At 38.7% G+C, this 14,518-nt stretch overlaps 1 protein-coding gene across 1 annotated transcript; it reads right to left on the reverse strand.

The window, feature by feature from the left end:
* Positions 1-4,562: 4,562 nt before the first annotated feature.
* Positions 4,563-13,605, reverse strand: LOC137296775 (C-type lectin domain family 17, member A-like). Its single transcript, XM_067828626.1, has 3 exons — positions 13,308-13,605; positions 5,622-5,801; positions 4,563-4,792 (listed from the first exon to the last, which is right to left on the reverse strand). The coding sequence occupies exons 1-3, from the start codon at positions 13,603-13,605 to the stop codon at positions 4,563-4,565; spliced, it is 708 nt and encodes a 235-aa protein (XP_067684727.1).
* Between the last annotated feature and the right edge of the window lie 913 nt (positions 13,606-14,518).

Here is a 14,518-nt window from a genome sequence, read left to right on the forward strand (position 1 = left end):
TGTATCCTCAACAAGACGTCATCCAGTTGTTGGTGATTAACTTCGTGGAGTGGCATTTACAAGCTGGTGTAATGAATAAGGACGAGAGTTCTGTGGATATACAGCCTCTTGGATATTAATAAACGTCGCACTCATATTAATATTAAAGAAGTTTTATATCCATCGAACTCTCCTCGATTTTGATTGGTGATACATCTAGCGTTAAATTATGTTGCGTACCTCGGAACTAGACGCCAGCCAATGATGCTGAATTGTGCTGGACACAGTGTGGTCTCTGACCCTCAATAAGTGATTGTTTTGTTGATTCGTTGCCATGAATTTAGTGTCAGTGGCATGTACAGCTCTCGAGTCTTGTTTTCTAGATATACGTATTGACATATGTAAATGAGAATTTTAACGACATCATACTGAAATACAAAAGAAACGTTGTAATATTGGAAATGACATCGAAGTATCAATGGACTATTTGAACTTATTTTTCAGAGAAAAATATACACTGAAAACATTACTTGTGGTCGTATGACCTGTTTTGCCCAATACAGTATTACTTGACATTCAAGTTAGAACTGTCCTCACATGGAGAAATGGAGATGCACGTGCATTCAGACACTGCCTCTGTAAAAGGCAACCGTACACTTGTTTTCTAACTATAGCTCTGTTCTTTCTGAACAGTAACTCATAGCTAAGCTCACAGCATAGCAAACAGCTGTTATATGTAGAAAGCCAAGGAATTGTGTCCTGTATCTTCCAGTTGTCCTAATTTCTTAATGTGCCTCCACATTTAAGTACTAAAACATGAGATTTGTCCAGATTACTTTTCAAACCCCATTTACCATAGAATATTTGTAAAGCACCTATGTTCCTTTGTAATTAGAGGACTATCTGAAAACTGCCCAAAATCGTCTTCAGACAAATATATTTTATTATAACAGAAACACTGTCCCATGAATTACGTTCAAGTAAAGAGCAAACCAAAGCGGGCCCCTATTAAAGTCTCTTCTTACAGTAACACCTTCCCTTTGATTCCTCGAGAAATATTTCTGAACTAGAGATTGTAGTAAGAACATATTAATTGTCAACCGTGAATTTACAGATCGCCATATTGGGAATATTTCTAGACAACAAACTAACAAAAACAACAGTAAAGCGTTGCCACTGGTAGCGTGTTGTTGGATTATCCCCTGAATCAATTATCACTAATCATACTTCAAGGACATTTGCTTCGCTCAATGCTTGTGGCAAAGTTCTGTTTGGCACAGGTCTACGTGACGAATGGTAGCAAACAGTGTCAGACGCCTAAGCTCCATAGAGTGGTTGATCATGGCCATGTTTGGGCAGAGTTTTAACATAAGTGTTAGTGTTGATCATCGCTAAACACTAGCCATTGTCTATTCAGGTTATTATCCTGTTTTGGAAGGTGTAAACAAATTAACTGAATATATGACTTTTATTATTTCAGTATTTAATTCTGATTTTGTCTATGCTTCAGGTAAGTGAAATCCCACGATAACAGACAGGTACAAAACTACCCCTTCAGTTCAGCTTACCGGTAAATTCTGAACACTTATCAAACTCCGTATGCCAAAATGCGCACACATGTTGACATGAGTGAGTGACTGAGTGAGCGAGTTTAGTTTCACGCTGCACTCACCAATATTCCAGCTATATGGCAGCGTTATGTAAACAATCATGTCTGGACCAGACAATCCAGTAATCAACAACATGAGCATCGATCTGCGTAATCGGGAATCGATGACATGTGTCAACCAAGTCAGCGAGCCTAATCACCCGATCCCGTTAGACGCCTCTTACGAGAAGCATAGTCGCCTTTTATGGCAAGCATGAGTTGCTGACGACCTATTCTATCCCGGGACCTTCACGGGTCACATGTTGATATGATTTAGAAGTAAGAGACTAAAGTATCTAATATATGCTGATTTGACTTTGATGTTTCTGGTGCTGTTTCCTCTTGTATAAAAGAAATACAAATATTAGCAATTCGCAAAGTGGTTCATTGGATTAACCGATGACCTGAAGAGACGGGTGGTCGGTTGAGTGCACCGATGTGGAAAAGGAGGACAGTCTTTCTGACTGAAGCTGTAGCACTATAGCAAGACTGTTGAACTGGTTCCTGACCCATAGAAAAGTGCAAGCAGTTGGAGCCACAAACATTTCTTTATAATTGCTCAGCTGATATAAAAGTGTTTTAATGGCTTTTGTTTATGCAAATTTATATAGTCATTTGTATTCATGTTGGAGGCAAGATACATCGATATTTTTGAAGAATCCAAATTGTATGGGGAAAACAACACCCCGAGGTGCCACTGCGTGATACCGTTGATGACAAACGTACTAATTATTGGTTTCTCAGGGAAAGACATGTTTCTGAAAATGCATTTGTCAAACACATTAATATTGCATTTCAAACAAACGGGTCCACTTGAATCAAAAATAGTTTTAAGATATTTTTTTGCCGACGCGTTGTTTTTTGAGTGGAACCATGTATGTTCTGTTGTTGTGTTCGCACCATAGAGAATAGATCTGAAAGGCGATTGGAACCTTGCTCAAATACGTGAAAAACGATATCGTCACTGTAACCACTTCACTGACGGGGTCTCTAAGTATGTCTTATATTTTGTAGTACTTCATACTTTTCTTAGACTCACTATGGCGTTTGGAGTTAGATGTACATATCTGACATGTCTGGACATGAATAGGTGTTATCTAATATGCATCATGACAATGTGTTAGAAAAATAAATAAAAACTTCACATGAGTGCTTCTGAAGGGCCATGGTCCCTTTGACAGTGTTCCTCCACATCAGTTTGACATTTTACTGATGAGGCAGATTCTGAGTGTCAATACGTTGAACCCACCACAATAAGTTTGTGAGGTTCCGTCCTCATTTCACTGAAACAGTTTAAGGAGTGGTGAAAGGTCCTTCCTAGGTAACGTTTCATTCCGTTTAGATTAGCATACAAATATCGGCTTGATGTCTTATAGACATATACACTACCTTGACGATTCGGGTTAGAATTGGTCGTCAGTAACCCATGTTAGTCATACGAGGCTACGAACGTGATCGGATGATCAGGCTCGCTGTCTTGGTTGACACATGTCATTGCCCCATATTGAGTAAATTGATGCTCATGTTATTGATCACTGGATTGTGTGGTACAGGCACTTATCTACTGACTGACGGCATATAGCTGGAATAAAGCTGAGTGTAGCGTCAAGCAATCAACTAACCAACGTTTTCAAGATATTGGCCTCGATATCAATCTTTCAGAAATGAGTACTATCAATGTCAAACTGGGACAAACCTAACATTTTAATTATTGAAACATGAAAATTTAAAAATTCTCTTTTGAGATGTCACTCACTCACTTTCTTTTTCGAAACAAGACATTGTGACTTTGATCATTCAGTTGTCTATCCGGGAAAGAGAATTGGTCTTCCTGCAATTCTTGTGACTAACGGGTGGACGAACTCGCAGACTTGCTTGTCACTTGTCATCGTGTTCAAATTATGCAGAGCGATGATCATAATGTTGAGCTTGGAGGTGTGTGGTTCATAAAATATTATTTACAATCCACCTTCATAATCCAGAATATTGCTAAGGAAATACATTCACATTCAGTTGCTTCGCTGCTTATATGAGTAGCAGCTATCCAAATAATTTTATTTCAGCTGAAAGCTGTGCAAATGAAATGAGTTTCTTTTATGTCCACATTCCGTGAGATATTATGAGAGCAGTCTCTAGACGTTTTCTCCTACACTTATATTTTACGAGAGCCTCTTTCACTCCAAATCACAACCAAATATTGTGCTTCTGAAAGCCTCTCAAGTTGCAAAATGTTTCGCATATTTTACAAACCACGATTTAGATAATTCAGGTACAGTCTGATACCGCGCTTATAACATGAAAGTTTATGTGTCACATCAATTACCTTCAACATCAACGTTAAAGGAAGGAAAACGCGAAAACTAAAGTGATTACAGTGTTTGCCCCAACGCCGAAACGTCGAACTCACTGCAATAAAAAGCTAACTGTCCATAGAACCTGGTTTTCCTTTACCTCTACAACTTCTAAGATGCCTGCCAGGGACGAAAACTCAAGCTACCCAGGTATGCCAGAAACATGTAGGTAGCTAAGTCCCAGATTTCAGTTACCCAGGTGTGCCAGGAACATGCAGGGAGCTAAGTCCCAGATTTCAGGTACCGAGGTGTGCCAGCAACATGCAGGTAGCTAAGTCTCAGATTTCAGTTACCCAGGTGTGCCAGCAACATGCAGGGAGCTAAGTCCCAGATTTCAGTTACCCAGGTGTGCCAGCAACATGCAGGTAGCTAAGTCCCAGATTTCAGTTACCCAGGTGTGCCAGAAACATGCAGGGAGCTAAGTCCCAGATTTCAGTTACCGAGGTGTGCCAGAAACATGCAGGTAGCTAAGTCCGAGAAGAGTTCATCCTGTGAAAAGCTATTTGATCTCTAACGTTGCTTATTTCACAAATTCTGTTGCAAGAGGATAGACTACCAATAATATTACAGATTGTCCATTGATTTCAAAGGTCTTTTTCACAGATGTAGAACTTTGATTCCGACCCTTTCCTGTCTTGCCACAGATATGCCTTGCCACCTTTGTTGGCGGCGATGTAATCTCTGTCATCAGTGGTATTAGTCGGGAAGCCAGGCTTCCAGGCAAAGTATGTCATAGGTCGGCCATCATGGAACACCCATTGTCCTTCATTTGCCGCATCAGAACCATCGATGAAGTAGCTTTTGACCGTACTTGCTGGAAGATTTAAAGAAGTACTATGGACATATTTCTTTTGAAAAGTGAAAATTATTACTTTAAATGGACATAAAATGACATGAAAAGTGACATAATTCCCGCAGCAAATTATCAAAGTGATGAAAGTGAAGGTCGTAGTTTAAAATAAAGTTAAATGTGAATGGTTACGTGAAGGTCACCAAAATAGACTTGGGTATCCCCTGGATATAGCTTGGTATCATATATGAAGAGAATCCAGTGAACAGATCTTGACATGGGCGGATCTAGAAATTTGTCGACGTGGTCTTAATTAATTTTGAAAAGGGACTCAGGGGGTAGAAAATAAAAGACTCTAGTCAACAATTCTTCAGATATTCAAATTCACGTATCTACGGCGAAGGGCGGGGCCTAATATTACATCCCGCTTCGCGCTCAACGCGCGGCAAGGGATGGAAAAAAAATAGGAGTGTTTACCCTACTAATCCCAAGTCTCCAATACTTTCTGGGAATATACATAAAATCCCGCCGTTATCGAAATCGAATGAGAAATTGTGTAATCTTTGACAAGCATTTTGAGAAACATTTGCTGCACCCTATTCCGCTACGGATACTTTGTTAGAGCGTTGGAACAAGAACAAAAAATGAATTAAATAAAGGAGGGGTGAAAGGGTAATACGATTCATGACGTTTACCTAACCAGAAAAATCCATGGTATATTGAAGCACCATTACAATATGGTTTCGATGGTGGTCAGGTCATCGTTGTTGTTATTCAGTTACTTCAGTGACTAACAGTATGGATATGATGTTGATTGCGATCGATGGGTGGCTAGGAAGGAACATTTACAAACCCGATGACGATGTGATCTGCTTGACGATGTGGTTCTGCTTGTCTGCGCTGTCTATCACCAGCAAGTGTTCTCCTCTTGACGCACAATCAGCAAGACCGTCGTTGTAATATATATCGTCAAGGTGAAGCTGGTAGCAGATGTTGAGGAGGCGGTTGTGGACGTATCCAAATGGACAAACACCTAAGATACACTATACCAGTTATCGACGATACACATGGTAAAAAAATAGCGCAACATATATGGCTTTTAACTCCCATATATAGTCAGTTTGCAGTGAAAACGTAACGATGAAATTAATTTTAAACAAAAAGGTAAATCAATAAAATAAGATCGTTAATGCTCATAGTTTTATCTTCCCAACAGAACATTTATATCTCAGAAAGTTAGGAAAAAAGTTGTTTAACAAAAGTTCACAGATTCAAATGGCTATTATTGCCTTTCAAGGGGATATGGACATTAAATGAAACACCAAGAACAAGTTAACGCTCATCACATACCGCACATGCATTTGTTTCACTATTCCAACTATAGCGTGTACTTTATTTGCTTTCTTCTGTTGAGTGAAATTCATCAGTACCTTTTCACTGCAAACAAACTATAGACATTACCGTTCGCGTCATAATAATACTTGTACGATTATTTTGAACCTTCGGGCACATCATGCATTGATTTTATGGACGTGCTAAGATCAAACGCGAGTACCACATGCAATACGTTTTCCCGTCATTAAGCAAATATGTTTCGATAAACCACATAGTGTATAACTTGTAAAATTGATCGATGTCGTTGTTGGTAAGGCAAATAAGTAGGTAATCGATTGTCAGCTTCTCAAAGGTGTTGAATTATTGGTATGTGAAATGATATTATGTCACTGGGGTTTTTGAAAACGATATTGGCTCACATCCATCGACTTGAGCCGATTGGAAAGAACAAACATGAGCAAACTGATGGCATTAAGGATCATTAGCGTTCAGGTCGATCAAGAGTGACAACTCCTTAGAAAGATACAGTCATGCTCAGATCACAAGACTTAATCCAGTTATGTCAAATAGCGTGTCAAAAGCTTGTGGATTCGATCTCGCCGTTTGTGCAATGAAAAGGTAATCATTTTAGTTTGATGAAGGGTGTATAACGTTGCATATGAAAAGAGACAGTGTCAATATCAATCAACATTTGGAGGCCACACATACGTTCCCGTTCCGGGTGGTTTCCATCTTCGATGTCTCCACTATACCACTATAGATGGATGTACCTATGGCACAACCCGATAATGTCATTAATGTTCATTTTATTACCTCCCTTTGCTGGCTCCGCATTCTCACAGTAGCCAATTATCTAAGCCAACGTCACAACCGAGCTTGCCGGTGTCAACGAAGATAGCGGTCACAGCTGCGAAGGTTTGTTCGCACGGCGACTTAAATTTGTGGAAATCATACTGACAAATTGACAGGTCCGAAACTTAAAAAAGTGTATATGCAAGAACTCCTTGCATCCAGTCTATAGTGGAGATTCATTGGAACTTATACGTATACGCAAGAGACATGGTCGTTTCATTTCAAGTAGTTTCACCCGAGCTGTTCCATTCTATTTCCAAACTAGGTCAGTTCATCCAATACTAGTGTTGTTCCACCCCTAATCAAATCTGTCATACCCAACTAATTGAAATACTATCGAATGTTATTAATGCTTTGTCTGATTATCTTCATCAGAAATGTTTCACAAAAATCAGGTAAGTGCTGTTGTGTCAGTGTTGAGATGACACATAGGACTTTCTCATCTAATCTGAAAATTTAAATGAACATTTAAATAAGTCAACACAGACTTAGACATTACACTTTGTGCCATGGCGACTGCATGTTCGGAAGATCTGCTTCTCGTCTTAAAAACCACAGGGTTCTATGTCCACTTTTGACAAATTTGAGTTAATACGCTCGGGGTAGGTTTTGGAGCATAATCTATTACTCTAGCAACTTTTTACTGTGTTTTCTTGATTTGAAGGTGTTTTTTTTTCAAGAGCATATTTCATGCGAAATCCCATGTTGTTAGTTTTCCAGTGACTAATTAGTAGGCTCTGTTTGATCACATAACCTTGAGATTTACCAATTTTGAAGTGATCTTCATATTGAAATGGGACATCTAATTCATGTCTTGATTCTGCTTTATTTCCTTAGATATAGTCGTTATGAAAGCACAAAGAGGTTTAAACGATAAAAGCTGTGTTTTCGACACTTAAAACGCTTTGGTTTCGAGAGAGATGACGATTTCTTTGGTCAAGTGTTCTATCTCCAATCATTTTGAGAGAGTTTCGTATTTATTTTAATTCATTTGCCCTTTTCTGATACTGGGTGCTATATCATGTGCAAAATTACAAAGAATTCGATTAAATAGTTTCGAAGACATGTTTCTCCTAAACGTCAAGATCGATTTTCTGGAAAATAGGTTTGTGTGACTTTGTACTTTGTACACTCTGGTCGTCAGAGTCGCAGTCTGCCTGACCCGTGAAGGTCCCGGGGTAAAACTAAACTCACTAACTCACTCACTCGCAGTCTGCCTGACAGTAATAATGATAATGATCATTGTATGCTAGGATGAAACAATCTCTAAATGGTTTGTAACTGTGTGGGGTGAAATAACCTGGGTGAAACAGTCTGGGGTGAAAATGTGCTGAGATCAGCGTGTTTAACGTCAAATAACCCGTTATAGCTCCGGAGCATTTGTAACGGGATGTTACAAATTATTTGTCAGTTGTAGTATCTGAACTGAACTGTTTCATTACTGGTAAACGTGATGAAAATGATCTAACACAAAGCGAGTGGTTTACACACAGTAAGATTAAACATCTTTGAAATCCTTCTGACTGTTTAACTGAATTTGGTCACGATGTTACACAATTTCTTGCAGCGCGTGATAGTCTTCCATGTGAAATCTGAAATTTGTTTGGACAACGACATGTTATCAGATACCACCAGCCACGAGGAAATAATCAAAGACATCTTTGATAATTATTAGATCGAGCAAATCACATGAAAGAGGAGACATTCCTCCACAACTCCTAAAGAATGCACATTCCCTTGTTGTTCATTTACATGCATTGTTTAATGTTATTTTGATTTAAGAGTATTTCCCTCTGTTTGGAATGTTGGTTTACCCGGGTTTATTCGGGGTAATAATGATCAGATTGCCTGTACGCTTTGAGCATGCATAAACATAGGTATGTAGCACTACAGGAATGCTACATAGAATGTTATCATTATCATTTCTGATACCTTATCTATAACGAGGGAACTATGTCTGATCTCAGCAATTATCGATGAATATCCGTCTTAAGTGGCATTTGGAAAACATACGCTTATATTCTTGAAAGAAGATTGCGTAGATGGGTTTAATGATTTACTGAAAGACAAGGAGAAGTAAGAAATACACCGATTATTTGTTCTACAATAGATAATATGTTATCACTCCATACAACTGTTGGTGATATATAGCCCATTTTACATTGTATTGTCCAAACTGCTTTACTCCTTTTAAAGATATCTGCTAGATAGTTTTAATCACCCAGTCTGTGATGATCTGTCCTTCGTCGACAGGGTTATATATATTATATGTATGTATTATGAATTTATAACTAGTTTCAGTTATGATATGGCTGAAATATTGCTGATGTGACGTTATAATTAAATATTAATTAATTAATTAAATATTTTGCTTTTATTCATAAGTACATTTGTAGCGTAACGCATCTTTTTTATGTTGTTTTAAATCGATTTCCTCAGGGACTTCGATATTATTCATAGAACATCATTGTTATATTTTCTACTTGAAAAGGTCCTTAGTATGGTGATCTACCTTCAGTTGTTCGTACTCTATAGCACGTATTTACATTGTCTTGTCTATATTTTTTAGTTAATATCTATTATATACTATCTGTTTTACAATCCTTGACAGGTGTTTATATATAGGAAAGGAAAACCAGGTTCTATGGATAGAGTTCTATATTGCAAGGTGTGCGACGTATCGATGTAGGTAGTAACACCGGTACCGTTATCAACCAAGTGATACATAGAGTTGTAGCATGGGGATTATATATCGCGCCGCAAGTGTGTATATATAATTGCAAGGTTCATATACACTGGGTTGCTGATTAATGGTTGAGCAGAGTAGGATGATGTACAGAGTAATAGTGATTAAACAACATGTTGAATGAGTTTATACAATAGATAAGTTGATATATACTGAGATGGTTGAAGAGAGTAGGTTGATGTACATATTGATTGGGTGTGATTACCATACACAAAAGGGGAGCATGGAAGCCAGTGGACGGGGTATGGGTGGTGATAGGCTGAGGAGATGAAATAACCTGGATCCTTGTCCATGGTCGGCTTGAGGCGCCGGATTTTTGTGGCTTCTAGAAGTTTTCTAATCTTATTGTCTGAGCGATTGGTTTCCAGGATTTGGATGTTGTCCCATAGGATGACATGGTCAGGATTGCCTTGGGTGTGGTCGACTATAGTGGATTTGGAATCTTTTTCTGGACTGAAGCTTAGTGTTCTTTAATTCGTAGTGCGAGAGGGCGAGACGTTTCACCTCTGTAAGACTCTCCATACTGACATTGAATCTGGTAGACTACTCCTGTGAGGTCTCCTTTAGTTGTTGATGGGTGGTGTCTGTGGCTTGGATGAGGTTTTGGATGGAATTGCCTTTCTGGAACAGAACATCTACACCTGCTTGCTGCTGAAGAAGTCGTCTTATCTGGTGGCTGACTGCTGGGATCCATGGGATACTTATTACGAAGTTTGCTGATTGCCGACGGGGTGCCTTAACTCTTGGGTTAAGGGTGGATCTGATGACGATGTTACCTAACTCCTGGGGATACTGGTTATAATGAGTTAAGATATGACGAAGGTTGTTTAGGTCGATTTCTCCGCCATGTCTTCACTCATAACCAGTATCCCCGGGTGTTTAGTTACATTGAGATTTGGTTAGGTTCCTTTGCCATGAATAATGGTAACATACTGATATTTTGAAAATGTGGGTTTGTTCTGTTTCGTTTTCCGTGTCTCGGTTACAGCGAATGAGTGAAACCAGGGATTTAAGGAAAACCCTGAAAGAATTAGTGATTGTGTGACGTCAGCGTGACCCCCAGGGATTTCATGTATTACGAAAAATATTCAAAGAATTTCATGCAAGTCTTTGTCGAAATAGAGAACACCAAATATATAATGCCCAGTATAGAGTATATGCTGATTATATTCATTTATTGGGACTAGATGTTATGACACTGGCTATTACTCTTCATTCTCGCAGTTACATCTCAATTTACATTGGTTAGAACCACAGATACATTCCTAGAAACATTGACCACCACAATTCGGTTCGGAAATCACAGCAGTTCGGACACTTCTTTGTCCTTTGTCACATCATTCCAACACAGAATTCATTTGAGGCGACAGTTTATCAGACGTTTATCCAATCCAAACTACTGAACTTTTACCGCAATTCACGTTTAATCCTGAGTAAATAGCGAATTCTTTTTAAGAGTCTTCATGACTTCTGATAGATTTTGTTCGACCGAAAACTTTGTATCATTGTATATTGGAAAATAGAATATTCTACTCTTTTCACATCAATGCCAGTGTTATTAGTGTTACGTTTAACAGAAATAGGAAATAATTCTGCACATATTATGAATAGGTAAGGTGCAATAGGGTCTCCCTGTTGACATCCCCGACCCAGACTGGAAAAAAAATTAGAAATATGTCACGAGTTTATTAGAGCACTAAGGCTATTGCGAGTAAAAGTGTCCATTCTCTAAGGGAGAGGCCAAGAAATTAAATGCGTCTCCACATTTTTTCGATAAATGCCCACTCTATAAAAGTCAAATGCCGTTTACAAATCAACCGTTTCTGTGAGTTTACAGTGAGAAGAAAGTTGGTCCACGCGAAGGAAGAAGAATACCCCTATTTGCTCACCAAGTATGATGAGAAAGGGGCAAAAGAAGCACGAACTCAAGATATAATGCAGCGAGAAAATTATCTTGGCACCCTGACATAAAGTGGTAGTTAGCCTAGAGTGTCATCAGTAACTTGCCATAGTTTTCAACTCCAATGAAGTGAACGATAAAATGAGACTCAACAGTCCACTGTCAAAGTTACAAACATTACCTCCATACATTCACTGATATAATAAGAGGATATGTCTGTAATTGAACACCATGAAAATCATTAATTTAATTAAATAGCTTGAAATTCCCGATTTCACGCATTCCCTAGTAACATGTGTATATGTAAAAGAATAGATCATTTACCATTGTCACAACTCTGCACATTGTGACGATTCAAAGAGAAATCGAATGAACTATATTTGTGAACGCAAATCAATAGAATGTCTGTCGGTTTTGATCTTCAGCGAGTGGTGGATTAAAATGTTACATCGGTGCATTTTCATGTTACATCGGGGCATTTGAGACGATGTCCAGTCAATATATTTCTTCTTATTACATTTGAATCCCGTCGACGTAGAGATTCTTACATGCGAAATGTAAGTTTAAATATGAAATAGTCTAGCTATTTTACTTTCAATTCCGACAGGTACGAAAATTGCCTAAGTTTGTTTTCATTAATTTAAGACCCCATTTACACGAGGCCGCGACCACTCTGCCTTCTCTCTGCGTTCTGAAGATTGCCAGGACGCCAAACCCATGTCCATGTGTATCTGCTGTGGCGTCCCTTGTGCCTTGCTTGTACGACTTAATTAAGCTGCCAGGTTTTAACATTTTAGTGGCGTTCTTGGAGCGTCTTAGTTGTCTCTCTATCCTCCCTCTGTCTTCCACTGCCTTCTATGTACCATCATATGCAAATAACGGCGTCCGTTCAGCATTGTCTCTGACTTTTCGCCGATCATTGTGTTTTTCTTGTGCATTCATTGGCGTCCGCTCTGCCTTCTCTCGAGATAGAGATTCGTACGCGCATATTTCTTTTAAGTATGAAATAGTCTAGTTCTAGTACTTAAATTGCCTGAGTTAAGTTTTAAATAATTTATTAATATACAACTTTCAAGGTCACGATATGGCTGAAATACTACCGATAGAGCTGCAAACTTTACATCACTCACTTGGCTTGTGTCTGTCTCCTGGATGTGTTTTTCTTGTGACTCTCCTTATCAGCGTATGTTCAATAGTAAACATTGCAGTAATGTTCAATAGTAAACATTGCAGTAATGTTCAATAGTAAACATTGCAGTAATGTTCAATAGTAAACATTGCAGTAATGTTCTAGGAGTGAGTGAGTTAATCTTTATCGTCACTTCGCCAATATTATCGTTACCAGAACAATTATTGATTATATCATGCATGTATCAATACAATTAGAAATTAAAAAGAAACTGTTAACTGAGAACAGTAAAACACGTATCCATTTAAAACTTGTAAATGTAAAACATCTCAACTACATATAAAAAGACAATGTAAAATTGACTATAGATTGCCAATAACTGAAGGCAGGTCACCAACCTCAGGACATGAAGACTTACAGTACATTCGTGCATGGGCCCTAGCTGGACCTATACCATCTCTTCACTTGTCACCACGTTTCGCCATTTTAGCCGTAAATTAAAACAACGTATGTTCTACGGTTAAAACTAACAGTCTCAGTTTACGTTGAATGTTTTGGGACTATTATCAAGTCTCACCTGTTGTTAAGCTATAATACACAGTTCCGTTCTCGTGCTCTCCGTCTTCAGGCGACATGAACAACACGTCATGGAACTGGCACCGTCGGTGTTGCCTTCTGTAAAAAAAGGACACGCAAGCTTCGTTCTGTAGGCACAGAAATAAACATCGTTTACCACTGTAAACATTGGAAATTTCAACCGAGGCGGTGTTTGACATAACGACATGATTAAAAGCTGTCCATTTAGCTGCAAATGCCGTTGTAGTCAATGCAGGTGTATAGTTCACCAGACACAGGAAAAGTAGCGTCCGAAACATTGCGTCCTTCTCGGCCAGATACCAGCCACCGTATGATGATTGATGGTGGAATGAATTTATATTTGGATATGGTCACACAATCAATTCGTTATCCGTTCATGCTGCTATTGATCTATTGCCACTGAGTTTAGCATGAGTGAAATGAGACCGTGTGTTGCCCCTTTCGCATGGTATACCTTTTGGAACATGCAAAATGAGTATGTGACTATGTTTTAAGCGCTTGAGATCTTACCTTCACATAAATTACTTTCATTGGTCAATGGCCCTTTAAAAGTTTCTCTGTCACCCCTCCCAGAATGGTGACACTTGAAAACATATATGCTGCCACGGGGACGGACATATCACCACCGGGGACGTGTATCACTAACAATCGTATGACACCATAATATGACGAAAATGGAGTTCGAAAACCGACTTTCACATTTATCTTTTACACTAAATTGTTCGTACACTCAACCGATTAACCATTTTATACAGCAATTATAACCTTTTCAGAGTATGTGTCACTCATTTTAAAAATCCAGGCAAGAGGCAGACGCCATTTTGTTTACATGTCATGTAGTCAGTGGCGATCTTCCAATTACAATAAGATGATATTTTGTACATTAAACATGATGGTGAGATAAATGTGTTGTATCTGTCTTCCTAGCGTGGCGTACACCAAACCATATTTCCCTGATAGAAAGGCACAACTTATAGTATAATGTGATACTTGACAGAATTTGGTTGTTTGTGAATGTTGTCTTTGATTGTAGGATGCTGATTGCACAAAATCAAGTCTAATGTCTGTGTTAGAGTATGTGAATTACGATCATCGTACCAAAAATGGACTCTGGTCTTGTCTCGTCTGTTCCCCTTGCACATCTTCCCGGCTGATCATATCAGTAAGGCATTAGATCACGTTGTGAAATGT

This window comes from Haliotis asinina, chromosome 9 (genome assembly GCF_037392515.1).
Source record: "Haliotis asinina isolate JCU_RB_2024 chromosome 9, JCU_Hal_asi_v2, whole genome shotgun sequence".
NCBI classification, from domain to species: Eukaryota; Metazoa; Mollusca; class Gastropoda; order Lepetellida; family Haliotidae; genus Haliotis; species Haliotis asinina.